At 38.5% G+C, this 25,859-nt stretch overlaps 1 protein-coding gene across 3 annotated transcripts in view; it reads right to left on the reverse strand.

Annotated features, from left to right (window-relative positions):
- Ptprk (protein tyrosine phosphatase receptor type K) overlaps window positions 1–25,859 on the reverse strand; it is a 510,436-nt gene that overhangs the window by 99,138 nt on the left and 385,439 nt on the right. For all 3 annotated transcript variants that reach the window (XM_052169637.1, XM_052169636.1, XM_052169635.1), the window contains exons 9-13: window positions 24,441–24,550; window positions 22,130–22,331; window positions 19,333–19,438; window positions 9,414–9,687; window positions 5,613–5,649 (exon numbers count right to left, since the gene is read on the reverse strand). In XM_052169637.1, the coding sequence (XP_052025597.1) occupies window positions 5,613–5,649; window positions 9,414–9,687; window positions 19,333–19,438; window positions 22,130–22,331; window positions 24,441–24,550 (729 nt within the window). The remainder of the gene's footprint in view (window positions 1–5,612; window positions 5,650–9,413; window positions 9,688–19,332; window positions 19,439–22,129; window positions 22,332–24,440; window positions 24,551–25,859) is intronic.

The following is a 25,859-nucleotide window of genomic DNA, read 5'->3' on the forward strand; positions in this document are numbered from 1 at the left end:
GAGAGGGGACAGTAGAGAGGGGACAGGGAAGAGGGGACAGGGGAGAGGTGAGAGAGGGAAACTATGAATACCAGGGATACTTCCCAGTCTGTCTCAGCTTCTCAAGCTATAATCAGTTCAAGGATCACTTGCAATGTCTAATGATAAGGTTAAATTTGGGCTCATAAGATGGCTCAGTAGTCAAAGGCAGGTAGTGAACTAGGTGGATAACCCAAGTTCCATTCCCGGAACCTATGTAAAATGGAAGGAGAAAACCGATCCCCAACTGTCCTCTGACAGCAATACTTTTATGCACACATGCAGACACTCACATCGTCATCATCATCTTCATCATCGTCACCATTATCATCGCCATAGTAAATTGTTAAACTAATAAATTTAATTATCTTTAGTGGAAAAAAAAAGTGATGAAATTGTAGTTGACAAAAGATAAATGAAATTCACCCTTTCAAGTCCATACACCCATGGCACTCTAGGAATCCCACCCCACAAAAGGAGGAAGTAACTCAGGTTTTAGTAGTGTAGTGTAAATATGATTGACTTTACATAATGAGGGGAGAACTGGTGTCTGGTTCCAACCAATCATTTACATGGCATTACCAAGTATTTATAATGTCTTTCTCTTAGTTCCCTATCCTAATGGGCTCTGAGAACCTGTATCAAGATACCCCCTCTTCCTCCTCCATGTAGACACTTCTTTTTAGCATGTTAGGGTTGATTCCTCCTTATGTGTGTCAGCTCCTCAGCCCTAGCCATCCACTCACACATGTGCACATATACTGTCCCTCCCTCCAGCTCTGACTTGTTCAACTTAAGAATAATCTAAACTCAACTGTTCTGTACCAAGTCATACTCAAGGTCTCCATAGTTGACAACTGTGATATGACATGCATTCCTCTCATTGCTTACTGCACTTCAAAATAACCAGTAGATCTTTTCAGAGCAAGGTTATTTGAACTGGAGATAGATCTTGTATCCTGATATTTAGTCCCAAGATGAGCCTAGCAAGGTGAGTATGAGACTTTCAAATCCTTTTCTTCCAGCCACCTTTCTACTCATCTTAACCATGAGGTAAGGGACCCATGCACACCCCTGTGAAGATTCCTTTTGCTCCCCAACCCTATCTGCTCAGGGTTTCATTTCGCAGGTTTTCAGCTATTCTCAGTATATACTGAATCCTGATGAGGAAAATTCAGCAAGAAAGGCCCAAGGTCAGGTCTTTCTGGAGTATCCCTAAAAAAAATACTCTTCCTGAACTTTAAAAATCATCTTCTCAATTCTGTTTACATATATTGTATCTCTACAGCCCACAAATACCCTCATCATCTAGTTTTATTGCTTAGTTTAATTTTTCTATTGATATGTTTTCTCATGTTTGAAATAGGTTCTTGAATAGCCCTATTTATTCAGATACAAGAATAAAAGGCAAAGCTGTATAGACAGGTACTGAAGTCAGAGAGGTTCACATCAACAAAACATATTTTCATGCTGCTAAGTAACACTCATTTGTACAATGTGTAATAGAATTTTAATCTTTTACCACAATGGCTCCATAAAATATCAAAGTAATAAGATACTTCCTTTAGAGTTTCTGCTTGAATACATCAAACCATTTAATTCTTGCTAAAACATTATTGTCTTCATCCTGGGAACCAGCTGAGTTATAGAATCTTACTGACCAAGTTGAAGCATTTCAGCTAAACTGTCTTATTTATGTATACAAATAGATATTTGGATGAAGACATCATATACTATCATTTATTACTGACAATCTCGATCAAAGAAAACTTGCATTAAACTTCATATGTGTTGGTTTACAATCTCTATTTTTTGTTAACCATAGACTCACACAGAATCCCAGCTTTAGAGTATCTTTTGTGAGCTAGAATGTGTCACATAAACGCACATGTCAAGAAACAAAACCAAACTCAGCTACACATGCGACTTGTCCCATGCCGTGCTTTGACACTTTTCAGAATTGCAGGCTGTAACCAGTTTGATTAAATATTAAAGCAGAACACCTCAGATTTAAATTCAATTACCAATTCAACAAATATTTGTAGTACATAATAAGACTTTCATCTTGAACTTGTTCTTGGAATATAGTGATATATGAGACTATTGAGTCACAGAGTTAAACTTGATTAAGTATTTAAGTTAAAAAAAAATCAGAAGCAAATTCATACTGTCCAACAGTATTCAACACCGAAGACTAGAATATCTTAAAACAAATATTATCTAGACTTGCAGAGACTCCTGCTCTTCTCATCAAACTTGACTTTTATTAAAGAGCATTTGGGAAGCAGTGACCCACCTTCTTAGTACTTGTAGTTGAGGGTGTAGAGGTGAAGATAGGGGCAGGGTCTGAGGAATGGAGAGTTGGAACACAGGACGGGAGCCATAGGAATACCGCATAGATTATAATGAAGTGTTTTCTAACTTTCCGGTCTGCCCAGCTGTCCCTGGCTCGGTTGTCGCTTTGTTGACACTATTTGAGAAGTGAAAGGATGCTGTTTCCCTGAGTGAGCATCAGGGGCAGTCTCCCAGCATTGTTCTGACACACACTTATAGACTCCTCATTACTTTATTACCTTTCTTTAAAGACAGTCAAGAAATCTACTAATGAACCTATGTGTATATGCATGACAGCAAAGCCCACACATCTCAAATATATGGCTTAGTCAGCTGTTAACAAAAGTACATACTTGATTAACTAGTCAGTCCTTTATTTGAAAGTTTCTTTTTACCTGCACATAGGCTGTGCAGTTACGAAATTTTGATCACCAAATAGGTCTTCTGGATGCGTTTTCTGAAAATTTTTACTTTCATGCTGAAAATTTTCAGACAAAAGGCAACATATTTGTAAAGTGCTTGTTTATTATGCACTGAGACAATAAGGTGAGGTCACGTTACTAAGGGTGATATTTCATTGGTTGGAAAATGTCAAACATTCAGAGCAAGAAATGGATCAGATCCAGTTTTCAATATTAAAACATTAAAAAATATAACTTTCCTCCCAAGAAATTTCTATCTCCAATTTACCTTTACTCTAGTATTTATATTTTTTCTATAACTGCATACAATGACTTATGTGGTTCAAAAGCAAGGTAAAAACATGTTCAACTAGGGACTTGCCACTGTGATATTCTAGATTTAAAACAGTGGTGAAAACAGAGGCTCTTATGTGAGCCTCTAAAGAGGTCTTAGATAGATAATGATGTACTCTATAACTAAGTTATAAAGACAGTGGTTAACATATGCAATATCTACAATATTCAAGGGCTCGTTCAAAAGAGTATTGTGTGTCTAACAGCCTCTTTATCTGCAGCAGATATGCTGCAAGGGCCCCAATAGATGACTAAAATCACAGATATTAGATTCTGCAAATACTACTTCTTTTACATGTATATACTTGTGATAAAGTGTAATATAAATTAGATATAAGCTACTATGAATTATAATAAAGTACAATTATAGAAATATAATAGCTGCCAGCATAAATACTTGTACGTTGAAGCCATTATTAAATAAACTAGGGGTTCATGAACACAAGCAAAGCAACACAGCAACATGTGATCTAGTACCCAGGTGGTTTGTAAGTTATTTGACAGGTGTGTAGTCTATTCACCATAAATGTTAATGGACATAGCGGTGACTCAGGTCCTGGGCACAGCGAAGCAAGATAAATCACAGGTAACAGGAAAGTAAAACCCCAGATGAGGACAAAGTATTTTAGATGTTTCAAAAACAAAGTGATAAGTACTCCATTACTAGCATTTGGCGGATGCATCTTTGGTCATTTCCCCAAAGCTTGGAGGCAAGATCAAGCTCTAACTGAGAGAGTCTAAGGCCGGAGCCTCCACACGGAGTGCACAGGTCTGTCACCTCCAGGATGGGCTCATGAGAACAAGGGAAATGACCACACATGAAGCCTTGCTGGCCACCCTCCAGGCTGCTTGCTAATGTTCTGGGTCACACGCTAAGATCAAATCCCACCGTCTACAAACCTCCCTAGAGCATAGATACTGGATACCATGTGTCATCGCGCATTTATTGTTATCCAAAAGAGGACAGAGTGACGGCAAGACAGTTCATGCAAAAGCAAGAAAATGAGAAGAAAGTTTGACATGCTCCAAGTACTTCAATTCTTTTCTCTTTTCTTTATATTTTTTTCCTGTTAGAGAAATAGAGAATTTTCCTATCTAAAGAACCAGTGGCCTGATCTAAGTACCTTTTACATTCTTAGGGTCATCTTTAAATCTGAAAAAGCAAAGGTGAGACGACTTAATGTCTAACCACCAGAAGCTTTGAGGTTAACTCCTGATTTACAAGCCAAGTCTTAAATGACCTGTTTGTGCATTAGACCCTTCTGCATAATTTCTTTACACTAGAGTTGCTTAATTATTTTTTAACTATCATGAGGAATCTTAGTACATAAACGAAATCAGTAGTGTTTTTCCCCCATCTGTGAAGCTTCTTTATTAGCCCCATGAGTCCAGGGGAAACTCTTTATTGCCTGCACAAATCAAGAGAAAAACAAATGCTAACTGAGCAGATTGATGGGGAGATGGATAACGGGATGAAAGGAAGGATACCAACATAAACAGAATATGGCGATTCATTGTAACCCCAGTGAAACAGCTCCACTCACAAATGTGCATCAGAAACTAACTATGGCAACAGAGATCCCAGAGGAACAACCCTCTATGGAGGTGCAAGCAGGCATGCAGACAGCTCTTCCTTCGCTGCTAGAACAGACAACGCTGTGGACTCTCCTTTGTTGAACCAATCAATTTTTAAAGGGTAATACACAGAGGTATAGGAGACTTCTCATGCTAAATGCCAAATACACATTCAAAGATGACTACACACACACACACACACACACACACACACACACACACACACACATATATTGTCAAACCAGTCAAGTCACGGCAGGCGGGGACAGCGGGCAGTGTTCTGATTGCCAGACTTCCCAGACATAATTTCCCAGCATTAGTTAAATAGAAATGAAAAATGAAAATATGTCTTCCTTCCAGTGATGAAGTTGTAGAACTGTTCTCCCATACCAGCCTGCTGTATTGGTGAGTTATCTTTGTTCCTTTTAAGTCAGAACCAAATACTAATGAAGTGTTCGCCTGACTGTGGAGATTCATCTTAGTGAAACATGTTTGATCTGTCTATCACACAAAGTAACGGGTTTTCAAGTAAGTGACTTGTAGTTTGAGCTGCTTTGGCCAAGTTTTCCTGATAGGTTGGTGGGTACCATTCAATCTCTCAGGCACTAAGTGCAGGGATATATCCTTCCAATGTTTCTAAATCCATCTTGTTATTGTAACAAGCACTAGTGAATGTATAACTCCATCTTGTCTTAAAGACTCCCAAGTGAGTCAGAGAAAGTGTCTGGGTTTTTTCTGGGCTCAGCACAAACACCCTGTAATAGAAGCACTGTATGTAATTGGCCTGAAACAGGAACTAAAAACTGATTTCAGAAAGGAGTAGTGAATGGACTTTAAAAAACAAAACAAAAACAAGCAAGCAGGCAAGCAAGCAAGCAAGCAAACAAACAAACCAAAACCAAATGGAAACAAAAAAACTAAGTCTCTTACCTTTTGTAGCAATTCGTACACATTGGGTCTTAGTTTCCTGGCAGAGTGAAATAAAAGAAAACGATCAATATAGACAATGTTTATTCATAAGCTGTTATAACTATTATGAGGATATGCAGAAGTTTAAACAATAATTATGACTGTAGTATTAAAGATAAAGAAATTTTGTTCCCAATAAATAGTTTCAGCATTTTAAACAATTAAAGTAAAAATACTGAGAAGGTTTCTAGTAACTTTTGCATCTGATTAATTTTGTAATAACACAAGCTTAGGTATGGCAGACAAGAGCCGCATGGCCTTCGGTTTGCATTTTCTGTTGCTTCTTAAGCAATTAGAAAGAAATGTGTATCTGCAAAGCTAATATAAATCAGAACCAAATACTAATTTTATTTTCGCCTGATACCTTACAGACTTTGAACAAACCTGAATATTACATACTCTCACATGGATCTAGGCATGACTGAAGAGCTAAATGATCGTTGTCAGAAAGATTAGCAAGATACTGCATGCAGTTTAAATGTAATTTATCTGTTCTTTCTTTCCTTTGAATTTAGCTGTCAGCAACAAGATGTTTTTCAATCCAGGCTTTTTTTTTTTTATTCCTATCTTTATTACCAAGGTAGCTAGGAAAAAATAGAAATGTAAAGTAGAAGCAACAAAAAATATTATTGTTATGCGGTAGAAAAAGATACACAGCTTTATAAGTGAGTCTTGGGCTCTGGTCTCCCTCTTAGACACCTACTTCAGCCATTGTCTATCTGGTACTTTTGTGTTCTTTCTTCCATTCTTCCTTCCCTAGCCCTTCCTTCCTTCTCTCCTTTCTTCCAGACAGTGTCTTGATAAACAGTCCTCCTCCCTGAGTTTTCCCTTGGTCTCCCCAGATAAAAAAGAGATAGTATTATAGGTATCCAACACTCACAACTCCGTGTTTATCTTTGAATATTCAATGCACAAATAGAGATAGCAAATGAAGTCAGTGAGTGTAGCCAGTTTGATAATACCACTGTGATCAAAACTGCCAGTGTGTCCTACACACACTCCTAGTATGTATTCCAAACCCCAAAGGACAAAGGATTTATAATGGACTATATATTTCTGTGGCCACTGCGACATGGGCTGTTGCTTAGGTGACACTAGATGCTTATGAAGAGATTGGGTGTATCATAGCCAGACAGGACTCAGCACATCAACTCCTTCCTTCTGCCTTGGGGTATGGACAGACTTTTGTCCACAGGATCGTAATAAATTGCTTTTATGTAATTCTGGATCTGTGTAATGTTCTCCCCATCCTGTCTTTCTTCTGTTCGACAGGTTTCACATACCAGGAGCAAGATTTTGTTTTTTCCTGAAAAGGAGGCTGTCTTTAAGAAGCACGTTATAAATATATCTTCAGTGGTTTTATATGTTGATAAATAATAAAGCAAAATGCACAAAATCCTTCTCAAGCATTTACTTTGAAAGTATATAAATTAAAGAACCTGGAGAGGAACAGGTTCCTTCTGTTTCTTCACTGGGACCAACAATTATCATGCTCCTGTGCAGACCCTGAGATATTCTGATTTCTTGAAAGGAGTCCCAGTTGACTCTCGGCAGACATTCGTAGCCTCGACTGCTGAAAGGCCTGTCCACATTAAAGCTCTTTGTTGACAATATGAAATGTATTGCAGATACTTTAAAACCAGTGCTTCTCAGCCTTCCTGATGCTGTGACCTTTTACTGCAGTCCCTCCTGTCAGCAAACTTATACAATTATTATATATTATATTATTTATAAATTTGTAAAATTATAAAATTATTTTTGTTGCTGTTTCATAACTGTGATTTTGCTACTGTTATGAATCTTAATGTAAATATCTGTGTTTTATACTGGTCTTACATGATACCCTGTGGAAGGGTCTTTTACCCACAAAACTGTCAAGACCTACTGGTTGAGAATGCTGCTAAACTTTGATCAAATGGTGGTCTAGGAAGTGTCAGAGAGAAATCCCCTATAAGAACATACACATCCATCTGCACTCTTACGACACCACAGACAGGTTAACAAGAGCTAATTTGGAAATTCCCACCTCTTTAAAGACAAAAACTCAAATCTAGAACCCTCTCCAACCTTTGTGTTATTTGTATTTAGGAAGGGTTACTAATTTTTACCATGTCTCTGTTGGGAACAACCTAATTAGACAATTACTTTTAAAATGGAACTGTGTGCATGTGTGTGTGTGTGTGTGTGTGTGTGTGTATGTACAAGATGGGTTGTTAATCTCGAATGTCATTTTGATGGAATTTATTACCATGGAAACAAACTCTGGGAATGTCTCTGAGGCATTATCTATAAATTCACCGAAGCAGAAGGACCTTCCCAAGATGATAGGATGAGGGTCCCAGGTGAGAGACAGGGGTGAGGGTTAGGGAGAGCACCAGGACTCTTTGCTCTCTACTGTCTGAATGAAGTCTGATATAACTGGTCACTTACTACCAACTCTTTCTGCCCTGTCTCCTACTCCATAAAAGTAACTCTCAACTGGTAACTCAAACAAACCCTTTATCTCTTGAATTGCTTCTAGCCAGGCATTTTGTCATAGCAAGTGGTATGGATGGTAAAGAATTAAGTTCTATAGAGGAAAAGTGAAATGAGTTGAGCATCTTAAACCGTGGACAGCCTTTGCATGTAGACTATGTATTTAAAGGGTGTCTGGTATTTACCTTTGCCCTAACATACACTGGCCACACTGGATGGCAGAAAAATACAGCTTGCATATAAAAGCAATACTCTCATTCTCACGGCCCTTGCAGATATACACATTGATTGTCTTCCAATTAAAGTATTCTAAGAGCTAACGTGACCCATACAATTGGTTGTCACATATTTTACATCATCTCCCAGGTGTCACCTTACGGACTCCTTTATACAAAAGCAACCATTTCCAAGTCTATCAAAATGCCAGTGTTCATATGGATCTGAAATTGTTCAAGTTTCTCTTCTCAACGTATTTTTTTTTTACCCTACTGCCTTATCTAAAATAGAAATAAATAAAAACAAAATAAGTCTTAGGAAAGAAAGTCTTTCAAAGGGAAACAGCGTGAGAGGAAAAGGCTGGGCTGTTTGTGACACACGCCCTGCTGAGTTTTCCTCTTCAATATTCATTTGGGATCAGCCCCAGTGTTCAAAAAACAACTGTGTCCAAAATGGGAAAAGGAGGGGCAGCCAGGGCTAGGGCCAGCCAACTTGAGTAATGGCTCAGCACCCAGCCTTCGCAGGCAGCCTTCTGTTTAGGTTCTGTCAGCTGGACCGCGGGCGTCCCATTACTTTGTAATCAGAGGATTGTTACTTGTTATTTATTATTTGGCTTGTACCCCCTGAAAAGCTTATAAGGCTTTATTAGCCCAGTGTGGAACACGTATTCTGTTTATCCTGAAGTAAATTTAATCTTTTGAAGCGGCCACTACTGAGCAAGTGAGGCAGAACAATGCAGGGAATTTTCTGAGGGTGGAGTCCTGGCGGCAGCACACCCACCTTTTCAAATCACTTTGTTCACAGTTGCACTGTGGGCATTCCAGAAGAAAGAGCGAGTTGCAGCAGTTACTAGGAAACAGGGATCCTGTGAAATGCTGCTGGCTCGCAGCCTCAGTCGTTCAGTCAGCTTGCAAGAGCTGGCAACAGAAGCCACGCTACACATCCACTTCCTTTCCTTTTGTTTTCTTTTCCAATTTTCCTTTGACAAACGCCGCTGAGTGTTTATAAAATATAGCTACAGCTTTACTTAAGATCGAGGGGGGGGGGGATCAAATCCGAGAGGAATCTCACCTTCTCCACACTGCTCATGGCTTGGAAATAGATGTTGTACCCTTTGCGGGGAGCCAGGGGAGGGTTCCAAAAGCCTTTATAGGTCCGGTTGTCGCCCACGGTGAAGGGAGCAGGCTCGGGAAGATTCCCCGGGGGCAGTTCTGCGGCAAAGTAATAGGGCGCGCCCCGACTCAGGGCGTTCTGGTAGGTAACAGGTACCTGGTAGCACTCCATGGCCCCTGCTTCACGCTTGGTGCGATGTGGGTGGAGTTGCTCCACAACAATCTGATAAGCACTTTGGGGGAAAGAAAGAAAGAAACGTTTGCACTTAGTATCTAACATATTAAGATGTTTGGAGAAAGGAATAGGAGGGTTCATAGTGGGCAGGCGGCTTCCCAGTGCGTGTAACCAGCAATCAGATGCTTTCCCATAAAATGGTTTCTCATGAGTTCTGATGCCCTCCAAGCTGAGCTTATCAAGGAACTGAGACAAGGAAGAAAAATCACCGTAAAGTGGTTCACATTTTCAAAGGTTGAAAACTAAGCCTCTCTAACAAGGATCCTGGCATTCAACAGAGTCCTATCACCGATTAAGTTCTTTGTCTTAGATTTTTAAATGGAAAAAGTTAACATTTTCTTGTGAAATTACAACAGGGAAGAAAGCCCCGCTCCGAGGCCCGGCAGGATGATGGCCTCCAGGAGGCCTTGGAAGCCGCAGTATGCAGTTGTCACAGGCGTGGACACTCGAGGCGCTGACAGGCTTCCCCACCTCCTGACCTCGCCTGCGTCTCCACTGCCTCGCAGCTATGCAGATCCAAAGCACAAGTGACATGTGACAGGGCAGGCACAGATGGACACAAATCTGTCCCCATAACAGAAATAGACTGGCTCCTTCTTCTGGGCTTGTTAATAATAAAATGTTACAAATTGGAGAGGCAGATGGCATTTGGCCTAGTAAAACTCCAACCTGAATTGCGAATCCTTTTCTTAAATACCTTAAGGAATTTTCCACAATAGTTTTTTATGTCATAAGGTAAATGAAACCCTACAAACTTGAAATAAAGGTCTCTGTGATCACTTATTTGTAAAGTTCTCAAATTCATATGTCAATAATATCCTTCCTTTGTAGAAAATGTCTCAAGTGAGAAAATAGATATTATAGGTAAATAATATCTATAAAATTTGCCATTACTACTAATGTATTTTCCATACTTTGAGTGTACAAATAATTAATATATTTTAGAATTGTTGAAGACCAAAGGAAACTCATTGAGGTTTTTAAATTCAGTGTGAATAAGTTGTGGGTGGGGTCTCTATGTAAAATCTTGACACTTTTAGGCAAATATACTTTATCTAGGCCAGTGGTGTGACTCCCACGGAGGTCACATGTCAGATACCCTACATGGCAGATATTTTTATTATGATTAATAACAGTAGGAAATGTACAGTTATGAAGTAGCAATGGAAATACTTTATGCTTGGGGGTGGTTACCACAACATGACAACTCCAGCCCTAAAAATATGACCTCGGCTTTCCAGAGAGGGATGACAGCCAGTCTATAGTAGGGTGGAAGACGGAAGACAGCGCTTCGTTAAGGAAATTCCAGAGAGACCAAGAGAGGAAATCAAGCTTGCATCTAGGAGCATGAAAGAAATTCAGGGTCTAAAGTAAAATTCCAATTTAAATATAAGCCATTATACTTACAAGTGAGAGACCCCACAGCCTCAAAGAAAGGATTAAATTTAATTTATAAATGCAGTTTTACTTTCCTCCTTAATATTGAAGTTTCTGTTCGTTTCCTGTTTTAAGTGCTGCTAACACGACAAAGGTTGCTACCTATTTCCTTCTCTTTTGAAAAGGGACGTGGGTGATATCAATGGCGGAAACTGAGATTGGAGCTGGTAACCAAGGCAGATGTCTGCTATTTCCGTCTGTAGACATTGTACTCTGCCACGCTGGGTCACCACACTGGAAGGAAAGCCCCTGCCTCATCCAGGGCACAGGCGTTTGTCCATTTTAAATTTAGGAACTAGCTAGCAGAGCCCTGTAGACACAAGGAAGGAAAGAACTTAGGGACCATGTGCCATAGGCAGACCTAGTCCTTATTGTATTTTGAATTTATTATCCACAGTTATATGTTATACACTTCTATGCCCTGTGTATACAGCTACACACAAATGAATAGATGTATTATACTCTCCGGAAAAATGTAAGCTTATGCATCTGCTCCAGCAAACAGTAATGACGATTATCTATCTTAGCTAAATAACATAAACTAATCTCTTAAAAAATACAAAGTTCTTAGTTATCCCATACATCTCAAAAAAATCTAGTGTATGCTAACTCTCAACTCATTCCATTAATCTGACATATTTAACATTCTACTTTCACGGTTTTTCCATTTCAATTAAATTCAGAAACTATGCAACCCAGCCTGGGGCTCTCCAGATTTCTGTGGAGCAAAGTAAACTGTCACTGGGAGAGAGAAGGGAAGACAGGCAGGTTCATCCTGAACTTTAGAACCTTGAGTCGGGGTCCATCTGAGATAAAAACCAACAGGCTGAACCAAGCTAAAGACTTCACCTATTCCATTTAAAGAGAAAGTTTACAGTAAGGATGACTCTATGAGGTGTATAAAATTCGTAAATTCTCCACTTACACACATGTACATTTTATTAACATGGGCTTTAATTTTAATGAATCTTTTATTTACTAATAAAGATTATCTAGGAAATGAAGTACACCGTTGTTACTACTACTGAGAAATCGAGGCAGAGAGATTTGAGTTCCTATTAAAGTTTACATGTGCCTTACAGTCTTACTTCTTGTATTATAACCACATGTTCAGGTCCCTGTCCACAGTTCACATGTGGAATCTTTTCTTTTTTTAAATTAGATATATTCTTTATTTACATTTCAAATGATTTCCCCTTTCCTGGTTTACCCCCTCCGAAAATCCCATAAGCCATCTCCCCTCCCCCCGTTCCCCAATCAATCCCCTCCTGGTATTCCCCTACACTGCTGCACTGAGCCTTTCTAGGACCAGGGGCCTCTCCTCCCTTTGATATCCAACAAGACCATTCTCTGCTGCCTATGTGTCTGGAGCCATGGGTAACTCCATGTGTAATATCTGGTCGATAGTTTTGTCCCTGGGAGCTCTGGGAGTACTGGATGGCTCATATTGTTGTTCCTCCTATGGCGCTGCAAACCCCTTCAGCTCCTTGGGTCCTTTCTCTAGCTCCTCCACTGGGGACCCTGTGCTCAGTTCAATAGTTGGCTGAGAGTGTCCCCCTCTATTTGTCATATACTAGCAGAGGTTCTCAGGTGACAGCTATATCAGGCTCTGGTCAGCAAGTACTTGTGGGCATCGATAATAGTGTCTGGGTCTCAACTACCGGATGTTGAGACCAGTCCACAGAAAGCAATGAGGCTTCGGCGAGTAGTCTCAACAAGAAAGACAGAGGAGGCCGACCTCATTCATCTCCCTTTCACACACCCTCTGCCCCATCAAGAGAAGCAACTTCACTGCACGAACCTCAGTTCTGGGCCTGGGTATTTTTCAGTCTCAGCAATGCTTATTCAATAAACCGACACAGGCACTATTTAATTTTATATTCAAATACGGTTTCAAAGGGGATAATGGATATTTAACTAGCCATCTGTAGTATGAGCAAATCACTTTTGCTTTTTTTTTTCTGGTGATGTCATTATTTATAATATATCCAAATATATTCAATTTTTGGTCTCACATAAAAAGATCTGTAATCCTTCAAAAGGTCTCAACATGTTTGAGTAATGAAGATTTGCTTAATGGGCATTCTTACTAGGAATTTACTTCTCTTCATTGCTTCGATAACTTTACTCAAGGACAAAACATTGGGTAGCTCTGCACAGTCACAGAGGATGCTGAAGGGAAAAAAGTGACCCTTCTCCTCCTCAACTTTCTGTTTGCTTTTCTGTTTTTGAAACTACCAGACTTCTACTTTGTTGAAATGCTTTGTAATCCTCAAAAGTATGCAGCCCTCATACGTATAATATATTATATAATAATACATACATGTTTAATAGTTATTATATAATATATTTTAAGTATTATATATTTTAATCATATCATATATATTTCATTTGAAATCAAAATACTACTAAGTCTTTAAACTCCTGCAGTTTCAACCTGTGACTTTCACTGGGTTGGTGTCTAAAAGAAAGCAACTCACAAATGCATTTCTTTGTCACCTCAACTTAACTTCACACATCTTTTTCCTCCTTACAGTTAAACCAACCTCAAGTTGATTTCATTATTTCTCTTCTATGACATCACTGGAAATACCTTTCTGGAATAAAAAATGTTGGGTTTTTACCTGTCTGTGGTTTCCCTGCCAACACATTAGAACACTCCAAAGTGTCTTTTTCAAGTAACAACACTGGCTGAAGTCTGTATAGCACATTACTGACATTAATGTAGTCTAACCCTTGGTCAGTTCCCTGAGGCTAAGACCCCTGCACGTCTATTTCTCCCTTTCTTAAGCACACCATGAAGGACCGGGGCTTATCTGTATTGAATTGACTATAATTCAGTGAACTTAAAAAAAGTGTCTTCATGCATTAAAACGTGCTATTGAAACAAGTAAACATCATCACAATGAGAAATACCACAGATGCTCAGATAGAACTCCAAGCAGCTGCTGAGAAAGGAGACATTTTTCCTCATTGTTCAGTTTGAGAAGGTGTGGCTCAAATATATATTTCAGGTTTTAAAATTAAAAATGCGACCTGTGGGGCATCAAGTCTCTATGGGATTAGGCATGTCCTCTCCCACTGAGGCCAGGCAAGGCAGTCCTCTGCTTCAGATGAGCTGGGCCTCCGACAAGTCCATGTACACTCTTTGGTTGACGGCTCAGTTTCTGGGAGCTCCCAAGGGTCTTCCTATGGGGCTGCCATCCCCTTCAGTTCCTTCAGTCTTTCCCCTAACTCTTCCACAGGGGTCCCTGGCCTCAGTCCAATGGTTAGCTGTGAGTATCTGCATCTGGCTCAGTCAACTGTTGGTAGAGCCTCTCAGAGAACAGGTAGGCAACTCACCTACAAAACTTTCAACCCCAAATTGCTCTCGTCTAAACGAAATATAGGAACAAAAATGGAGAAAGACAGAAGGATAGGCCAACCAGTGACCGGCCCAACTTGGTATCCATCCCATGGGTGGGCACCCATCCCTGACACTGTTACTGATACTATATTGTATATGTTTTTGTTTTCTTAAGGTTTTATAATTATCAACTAGAATTTAACAATAGTTAAGTTTGAAACATTAGAAGAGCTTGGGACTCTAATAATTCAAGATATTCCATAGTCTTCTAACATGTTTATTCATGTGTCAATCTTTCCTATTCATTTTCATTGATAGTTTAAAACATTACTGATTAACTTAAAACTCAATATATGAGTGTTAGAATCTTCCTTTAATACCCAAAATATAATTTGTGTTTAAAACTTAAAAGTGAAATTGACTTCCACAATAAAATTTGGTTAAACACAGCTAAAAGTCATTTTTAGTTTTGTGGGATAGGCCACAGGACAATTTCCCTTCCATTTCAAGGAGCAGAAGTAAATTCCGCTATTGCTCAGAGAGTATATGACGGATACTGTGGACAGTTCCCTGATAAGATGCTTATAGATATGGAGTTAGAATCAAAGCCACGTACAATAGTCTGCCCCGAGAGTTAACAACAACAATAAACTTACCAAGTTAATCTGTGAGTGTGGTTACAGGTTTACGCTGTGTAAGCTCTTGGGGCAAGTAAAACCCAAACTAATCAATGGTACATACATCATTTCATATTTTATCTAAGAGTCTGTCCTTAAAGCCGCAGGAGACAGACGCTCAGCTCTAACGTTTCAGTGTTATGCGAAAACAGATTTCCAAGATCTGACCCGGAGACATGGCTGGTTCTGTCTTATTGACAGCAATCTGAAGGCTAAAAGAGTTAAGGTAATCATTTTTCCCTGATTGCCAAAGCATTCCAGGCTCTCCATTTATTGATTCCTAATATACAAAAGCCTGTTCTCCTATGTTTTTCACCCCCTCTGTACATAAGAATTATCAGGCTACCAAACCACCAAACTCAAAATCGTAGCATTAGCTTAAACAAATCCTCACGCCCCTCCCTGTAATCTTTTCTCATCTCTCGGCATGCTGTTTCGTCTCGGTCTTGTCCTTCATCCTACAAGTCAGACTCTATACTTTAGACTGGGATGAATATCATCCAGAATCCCCGTCTTTCATCTCTATTGCTCTCACTATTTTCCAATATGCATTATTCACTTGAAGCTGCACAGACTCCTGTGATTTACATGCCATACACATTCTCTCTACATGCCTCCATTCTCTCTACAGAGTTAAGATAAAGTTAATGTGTACTTCTGCCCCGACTGCTTCTAGGTCCAACACATGCATGCTTTGAGGTGGAGGGAATGGCTAGAGAAGTCATAATTAACACCACATTCTCTTTCAGTCTCGTCATTCATTCATGGATATCATTCACGATGCCACGGCTTCATTGTCAGATCCCGCAGGACTAGTCTCAGAAAATCTGGGACTAAAGCAGGACTCCAAATCACTGGTTTGCAATCTCTTGTTGAAACACCCATAGTCTCTTCTCAAAGTAAACCTTGGCAGAACGCATTTCTTCCCCTCCTTAAAATGCTAGGTCAAACTCCAAATTTTCTCTCTGCTGGCACTGTCTTCTTATTAAGGAATTTCTCACACTCCACATTGGTTGATTATTTCAGAAATCCAGATTAAGTCCTGGTATGCAAAGATTGCTATGGAATCTGTGAATTTGTGGGAACCATTGTTAATTTAAGTTTTAAAATAAGCCTATGCTAAAGCAAACGTACAAGTGTTGAGTAAGGATGATTTCTTGGTTACTACAACAGAAGAGTTGGAAGGAGAGCTTCACATTATGAAGATCAAGAAAAAGAAAGCCCATTTGTTGTAGGTTTGGGACAAACGGACCGTGAAATGTAAGCCAGCAAACACGAACAGCATCACAGGAGGGAAGACAGACAGAAGACTTGAGGACTGAGGACTAGTGGGAAGCCTTCGGGTTTAGCTAGAGGTGAAGAGATCTGATATTCTGTCACGACCCAAAGTAGAACAACAGTAACATTTACAGCAGAGGGGGTAACCAAGCCTCAAGAAATTAAGCAGAAAGTAAATACTTTAAAGGAAAGTTGAAATAGTATGATGGGATTCAAGAAATGATTTACAGAAGCAGACCATCGTGCTAGGGAAATTGATCACCCCATCACATGAGATTCTGACTTTAAAGCCATTAGGACAGTGGACTGGACCGCCTCAGAATCAGACCCCAGCATCTTGCATGCATGGTTGAAGGGAGGAAAGTAGTCAGTGGGAAAGAAGATACTACTCGACTAAAGGATTCCAAAAGCAAGGGAGGCAAAGTCCAAACCCAGCAAATGCCAAACTGCCGCACTGCCTGTCTACTCAAGCGGAGCCCTGCCCAATGGCTCCACCTGCAGGTGCTCTGCACAAATGGTGCTTAATAAAGATGTAAAGATAGCTTTGATTGCATTGACACGTTGGAACTCATACTGTCTTCCCTCTTAGGAACATTCACTTAGTAACTTTGGCAAATGTTCATATTAACTTATTTCTTATTCTAATAGCTTAGTATATAAAGTCAGTTTTATGCTTGTGCACATGTTTGTGAGTGTGGCGTATGTGCAAGTGTGCACCCATATATGTGCTTGTAGAGGCCAGAGGAGGATGTCGAGCTGCTTCCTTACTCTCCACTGTAGTTTTGGATAGGGTCCCTCACTGAGCCTGAGCAATGGAATGAGCTCCTGGTGTTGGCCTTTCTCTGTACCCCAATTCTGTATTATAGGCAAATATAGCATTACTTGGCTTTCACAGGGTTTATTGGCCAATTATTCAAACTTATGTCCTCTTGTGTGCACAGCAGGCAGTCTTACCTGCTGAATGATGTCTCCAGCCCTTCACCCTGTTTTCTGAGAACTATTCATCTATACTGTATAATTTGGAGTGCCTAGCCAATGGGCTCAATTTCAGGAAAGGTCAGATGTACTACTAACGAATACAATGAAGTACATTTCCATGCCAGGGAAAGATAAATGACTATTAAGAATCATTTTTGTATAGTTGTTGGTTTAGGCCATGTGAATTCTTAGTAATTAGAAATCATGTATACATAAAGGCAAGCAAAAGAGAAGAAACTCATTTAATCAAACACTTAGAAAATACAGGTCCTGTCAATGAGCTCAGGATCTACATGATGGAATGACCCGTGATTCCCCAAGAAACCTGGGAAGAAACACTGCTGTGTTATGGTTAGTGTATCATTAGCTTATAATATTAAGCAGGGTGACAGGCACTTAATGGATGGTCAAAATTTGCAGAAAAATTTCCATAAAGTAAACCAAGAGTCATATAAGTTATACAGCACAGTCATACAATAATAATGATAATGATACAGGAAGAAAAAGGTGACTCCGCTTAACATTTTTAGAAACTTAAAATAGTTTTGAGATTTTATTTTATTTATTTAGTTTTGCTTTGCTGATTTTTTTTTGAATGTATATCTGTATGAAGTGCGCGGGGATGGCAGAGAAGGACATCAGATTCCCTGTGAGAAGGGTTTCATATATTTGTGAGCCAAATGTGGCGCTAGGGGTTGAACCACTTTCCTCTGGAAGAGCCGTTAGTGTTCTTTCCACTGAGCCATCTCTCCAGACCATATCAAACTTTAAAAGATAAGCACAACTATCTGGAATCCACTTAAACAGCAGGAACAGATTAAACACTTATGAAGCAAGCTTTGTCCCTAGTAGGGGCATGTGAATGGCAGTGATGTCAGTGGAGGACACCAAGTCCAAATAAATGGGACATTTTCTGTTCTTCTTCACACCAGCAATCAAAACGATCACTAGTTCATGGACAGCACTGTATCCTGACTTTGAATGTTGACGTAGCATCTATGTGACAGGCGCACTAGCGACCTCTCTTGCTCTGTAATGTGGTGGTGCACTGAGTTTTAGCCAGATGGGGCTTGCAGGTTTCCTTTGTGAGTCATGTTCATCAACATAGTTTTATTCATGAAAAAAATGCTGCACAACTCTGATGACAAAAGAGTCATCTGCTTCCTTACGTCAAGGGTATTTGTTTTACACACAGAACGGAGATTAATCTGCATTTTAAAAGAATTTATAAACAGCATAAAACTCAATCCTGCTCTCCAATGTGCCTTTATACCTATATGATTTTCTTATCAATATTAACAAAATGTCCACATAGCTATTGGTTTCAATCAGAATTTTGAAGATCCATCTGTAGTTGTTCAAAATAGAAAAAGCTGAAACATTTTTAGTAATGTCTAAAAATGACATGGACCAGAATATTTTTTTTAATATGGATCAAATTTTTTTTGAAAGAATAGCAATAGTAGGTAACAGGAGAGATTTTGATATTGAAAGATAAAGGAATCAATAAGCTGAACTTTAATATTTATTATGAAATTTCTGATCATTTAAAAGCTGAAAGGCCACAGGGGTTGCTCTGCTTTTATTCTGCATTTATTTCCTCAGTGTTTCCTGGTGACTTCAGTATCTCACACGAAATTACTCGGAAGAGATACACAGAGTTAGGCAAGTGTCACTTCCTCACACTATTTTACAAATACCTTCAAGGTGTAGATCTCAGTACAGGAAGTCAAAATGTAATAGGATACAGAGAGCAACAGCCTTAAATGTGACAGTTAAGTCTCCTCTTAACTATAGGTCGATTTGTAATCTTTGTTTAAAGGAATAAACAGAAAGAAAACAAACAAACGACATTCTTCTGTACTAAGCGACCATAGAAGACACTTCTCCCACGGGCTGCCTCTCCTTTTAACCCCACCCCTCTTACCTGATAGGGGCACCTTTGGCTTGTGCTGGTCTCAGTAGTACGGTGATGGTGGTGGCGGTTTCATTCAGAGAGGCATCAACTCCTTCATAGTCAGGTAGGCTTGGGGCTGAAAAGAGATGAACGAGGCGAAGAGAAAGTTCAGTCGACTCATAGTGATCTATTATAGGTTGCTATGAAAAAATGATTTCCCTTAAGGGGAAATCAATTTAATTCCTAATTAACTGCAGTGAACCTTATTTTATGGCATGACACAGAACCTTAACCCTAACAGAAGAAGCTAGTAAGGTGACGTTGTTGGATTTTAAAAAGCTGTCTGGGGACTTGTACGCATATTCAAAAACCTTTGGGTAGACACTTTGATTTCAGCTTCTCAAGGCCTTTAACCCAGCAAGGAAGAGGTGGGGTGGGAGGAGGAGACCCAGCGTTGGCCGGGGAGTAACACATGAAGGCCTGGGCTGTGCATGGCAGACGGGAGCAATGGGCAGACTTGGTGGTTACAGCCATTTATTTTAAATAAGCAAAGGAAAGGTCTGATATCTTCTGTGGACCAGTTTCATGTGACCACAAGGGAAACATGATTGTTAGCTCTGGTGAACTGGAAAGAAAATCATAGTTTACAGTTGCCAAGAGCTAGTTACATTAATTCCCAAATAGTTGGACGCACACATTTTCAAAATATTGGATAGTGTTTAATTGTGTTCTGGGAGTTTCCCAACCTTGAGTGGAAAGGAATTTCAGTTTGTTTTCACCATGTAGAAGGATGTTTAAGGGAATGAGACCTACTAAAACATGTAGATTATCAGTTTTCCTTGAAAAATCAAGTGATACTTAAAAAAATTCATCTATTCATGGAATGCTTGCTAAAAGCAAAACATATGCAACGTTGTATGCATTATGATATAGACATGAAGACATAACACAGGCCCTGACATGAAACCAAAATTAAGAGTTAACATTTTGTGAAGCCAAGTAGTATAAATAGAAAATATATACTCAGTAAACTCAAATAATCTAAAGATGCATACTGTTAATTTGGCAAAACAGTAGTACAATTTTATACAAGTTAATAAGTATTTGTTTGTATGGGTGCTTTTCTTGAATGAATGTTTGTGTACCACATGCATGCCTGTGTCTGTAGAAGTCAGGAGACTGTCTCAGATCCCCAGAAAGTAGAGTTACAAATGGTTGTGGGATACCTTCTGGGTTCTGGGAATCCACTGGAAGAATAGATAATGCTGTTAATCACTGAGACACTACTCCAGCTTCTTCATAAATTAATATTATAAATGCAGGGGGGGGGGAACAGTTACTAAAGGGATAGCTAGCTATACATTATCTTAAAATTTCAACAACCTCACAGGAAGTCCAAAGCATAGTCAGAGGAATTACTATAATATATCATTCTCTCAGTTCTTGAGTTGCAGCAGTAAAACTAGAACTAGACTAGTGTTTTGGTCTATAATTACAAATTTTCTGTTCAACATCATGCTGAATAGGGTAGCTAAAACTTGAAAATTGTGTGCATGTGTATTTATAAATCAGAAATATATAGTTGCTCAATGTTTTCTGTTTTATAAGCTTATGTAAATGTTACAGCAATTTCTAGAGAAAAATCAACAGTTTCTGATTCTATAAGGTAGGAAATGTGTCATGATAATCACCATGTCTTATTTTGTAATAAAGTAACCTAATAAATATTTTGAACTTATGATTTCCTTTAGGAAATAAAATGGCAGTTTAGTATATTATTATAATTCCTTAATATAATGTTTATTTTAAAACATCCGTTTTTCTAGACTATTAATATGAGTCAAATCATATGCAAATGAAGTATTGGAATTACTTTTATTCATGACATATATTTTTAAAATTTCTATTTTATTCAATACATTTCCAAATAAAGCTTAAAACGATTCAAGACTATGTCAAAAATATGCCATGTTAATTGGGAAGGGCTGCTGCTATACACTGCGTAAAATTATTGTAAAGATAAAGAGAATTCACAAAATAAAAATGTTCTTACATTTAATTTCCAAAACCCCCTCTTTAGTTATAAATAGCACACACATTTTTTTGTAATCTTAAAACATGACAAAATATTTTATTAATGAGAATACACTTAGGATGCATGGTAGTGCATTTGTTCAGCAGGAACACAACAAGGTTTAACTGGTGATCTTACTGAAGGAGAACTAGAATCTGTAAACAATCTAGTCCAGTGAAATTATAAAACTGAATGTAATAGTAAAATTTAGTCACATTTACTTATCAGTTCAAGAGTCTCTTGCATGTTCCTATTCTGAAAATTTGATGCATTTTGTGAGACACTTTTTATAAACAGGAGAGGAAAGTTTCATTTGTTTACAATTATCAGAATGTTGGGGAAAATGGGACAGAGACAAGGTGTGATATATTCTAAAACCAAGGTAGAAGACCTCTACTGCTTGTTAGATAACATCCATCCATCTACAGCAGGCAACTAATACTCAATGGTACCATAAAAGGTCTCTCATAGATTATGAACTTGGAAAGATTTCAAGTAAAGAAATACTCTAACATTTTAAGACTACTGTCATTATTGTGACTGTTGGCAAACGGTTTGGATTACAGCGTAGAACCAGTAATGGTTTGTTCTCAAATAGAGTGCCCTTGCCTTCAGGTGATGAGAGTAAAGACGTACTGAGCTACACAATAACACGGTGTATAGATGAACACGATGTATAGATGAATGTCTAGAATATGCTACGACAAACCACGAGCATGAGCCTTCCAGATTCTACTTCACTTCTTTGCTTACCTGAGATGTTTGTGGTCACGTTGATGGCTGTGGCTGGCCCAAAGCCTTTGACAGTGCTGGCTCTTATGAAAAACTGGTAGGTAGTTCCAGGGTGAAGATGCATGAATACATGGTGTGTACTATTCCATAAATTTGATACAGTCTGTGGGGGCCCAGCCACTGGAACAGCAGGGTCAAAGGATCTTATGCTGCTATAGCTCACCTGTTGTGGGAAATATATTTCTCATTACATATCAACTGAAGGCATAATACACTGTAAGTAAACCCTTTCTAAATAACATAGTATGCAAGCGCTTCAAGTCATCATTTCTTTCTGTTTCTTCTCCATTTAACATGATGTGGTTATTTCTGGCATCTATTTACCATCTATCTATCTATCTATCTATCTATCTATCTATCTATCTATCTATCTATCTATCATCTATCTATCTGCCATTAATCTATCAATGTTATCTCTCTATCAATCTATCATCTATTTCTTTTATCATCTCTCTTTACATATCTAATATGAACATCATCTACCAATCTATCATCTTTCTATCTATTACCTATCAATGTTATTAATTCTCCATCATTGCTGCATGTCTAATTTGTCAAATACTTAAATGCTTAAAAATCTACCAGTAAATGTATATACTTAAATATGCATGCTACATACAAAATTTCTTGTACATACTTAAATGTGCATGAAAACAGAAAGTCTTCATGAAAAGTATGACATTCTTTTTTTCTCCCCCAAGGGCAACATAGCAAGTTCTAGCAATACTTAGTTAGCTACACGGGTTAGTAATCTGCACTACTAGGGAGAGGGATACAAGTTCAAGAACAGAGTGGCTTTATGTCCATTTGTATTAACTTAGTAAGACAGTGTCTCAAAACAACAAAACCAAAAAAATGATATAGAAAACTAGCATTCAAACACACTAACCATCAAGGCATTCTCATCCCTAAAATTCATTCTGAAGCACTAGAAACAGAAATGTTTATTCTATAATCAGCACTGACTATTCAGCAGAAAACCTCACAACTGTTCAATTAAAAATATCCATTTGAAAGTGATGAGGAAATGTATGAAATTCTATTTCAATAAAAACATATTCAAAAACTCATCATTCTCCTCACAGTCTTATATTTGAAAATACGGTGATTTATATTCAAAGGTACAATGAAATTCTGAAATAGGTTTTTAATCTGTTTTGCTTTTGGGAAGACTATTAATTACTTACTTTGAAAAACTGGCATTCAGTGGCCTTTCCTTAAGCACAGTGTGATAATGGTTTCTTAATTTTAGGAATGCAGACTTCGCATTTTTACGTGTAATTATTCATTATAACCATTAAGTGGGTTTGGCAAGGACATAGTCTGGTTATGCACATACATAGACACAAAGACTAGCCTGTATTCCAAAATTTTGAAATTCCCTATATTGTATAGTTATTAATTTTCAAATCAAATAATTTATGAATTAGGACAAAGGAGAGTTAATGATGCTTTTTTAAATTTTTTAAAATATTTATTCATTTACCTATTTACTTCTTTATTTTATGTGCATGGGTGTGCTCACATCACAGTGTGTCTTGAGGTCAGAGAACCACTTTCAGGAATCAGTTATTTTCTACTATGATGTAGGTAGGGTTCAGGGGTCTCTCTATTCTTACTTAGTGAGTTTCAACTCTGTAAACAGTGGCTTTGAGAAAGAAATCACAACCTCTCTGCACTCTTGATCTACACCCTCTCCCCCTGTCTCCTCCCCCTGCTGCACCTTCCCCCCTTCCCACCGTGGTACTGGACATTGAATTAAGAGCTTTGTCCATGCTAGGACAGTGTTCTACTGATGTGCAATATCACTTCCCCCCTTTTAAAGTTTTATTATGTATGTTTTTCTGTCTGGGTTACTATAAAAGTTTTAAGACCCTTAGATCGTGACTATAAGACTTTGTGTTTGGAACCCACCAGTAGAGCCTATTAAGATGGCAATGAAGAGCCTATTAAGACTTCCAGGCTGCAGAAGACTGAACAGTATGTAAAGCGGTTGCCATGCAGACATGAGGACTGGAGTTCAGATTTCCTAACCTCCACACTATGGGCCCAACACAGGAGCTTGCGCCTGCACTTCCTCTATCTTTGGGACTTGTGGAACAACTTGTCACTAACTAGTGAGCTCCAGGTTCAGTGGGAGATCCTGTCTTTAAAAGATTGACATGTTTTGATCCTCTTGTCCCCAACTTTCCCGTTCCGTTATTCCCTCCGAACCCTCTCCTTTCTGCCTCTTCTTTGTGACTACCTGCCAACCAGCACCCTTTTTCCATACCTCATATTGAGTGATAATTCCATTTGGTTCCAATGGTTCTTTCCAGTTGAGGAAGATCTTGTTTTCAAAGGATGTCCCTTGGAGGGATTTAGCTGGCACAGGCCCGGGCACTAGAAATAGAAGCATTGGTGATATGAACATGTACAAACCATGTCAAAAACTCATCATTTAAACAAGATAAATCCAATTTAAAGGAGACACCATCAGGTAAAAATGTCCCTTTAAAAATAAAATCCGTACGTGAGTGGTATTCAGATTTGACTTCAAATGGACACCCACCGAAAGTCAGGCTGCAAGTTTCTCAAGCAAGAAATGTAGAAATAAATGTAAAGTTATTTTTATTTGAATGAATATTCAATCACCTTGGAGAGTTGCATAGTCACGTACTCTGGTTTTCTCTGTTGTATACCTCTAATAACATGAGGTTCTTATTTGTAATTTGCTTTGAGAACAGAGATGCATCTCCTTGAAAAGATTTTTTGAAGATTATGATAATCCCCTGAAGAGGTTCCATCAACAAAGTTCATAAAATAATGAATTATAATCATAATTAATGCTCCTTAGACTCAAAAGCCAAATCACATGGCACTGACTTGAAATGCCCATTAAAAATCATCCCAACTTTTGTAGCTATACTTATTAAATTTTCCATAATTAAAAAGAAAACATTGATTATTATAATTTTTAAAAAGATGTTAAGGATGAATATGCTAAAACGTAATTGCTTCATGCTTCTAAATGAAGCTTAGGTTTTTCTCAGCTAAGAAAGAGGCTTATTAAGAGCAAGCTGGTTGAAGATTCGAGTACCTCTCAATTTGTACACTTTAGCCATTTGTTAGAGCTGAGGATGGGGCTCCCAGCTTGCCCATACAAGTCAGTGCTCTACCACTGAGCTGTCTCAGACACTTTATTATAGTGTCTGTTTCCTTTGTATTTGTTGTTGTTTCTGTTTATTTTTGGCAGGGTCTAATGCACTTAGCACATAGAGCCCGTTGGCTTTGGACTCTATGTAGCCGAGGATGACCTGAACCTAGGATTCTTTGCCTCTTCTTCCAGAATGCTGAGATTTAGAAGAATGTGCCACCGTTTTCTGTTTGATGTCATTACCGTGTTAGGGATTCAATTCAGAGCTTCATGCCTGTTAGTCAAGAATTATAACATTGCCCATTCTTTATTTGTGAAAACATTATAATGCGCAAAATCCAAGATTATTAATTAGTGATGTGTCAGTTATTGTTGACAAGCTACAAGATATTTCTACTATTATGTATTTTCCTTTTATATATTTTACTTTAAAACCTCATTATTTATGCACACAACCCAGATGCTTCCTCCAATGATGCTTTACAATACCTATCATCCTGCACGCTTGGCTTAAAAATTCCTTTTTGAAAATATCAACCCTTGTATTAGGCAACT

This window comes from Apodemus sylvaticus, chromosome 23 (assembly GCF_947179515.1).
Source record: "Apodemus sylvaticus chromosome 23, mApoSyl1.1, whole genome shotgun sequence".
NCBI lineage: Eukaryota > Metazoa > Chordata > Mammalia > Rodentia > Muridae > Apodemus > Apodemus sylvaticus.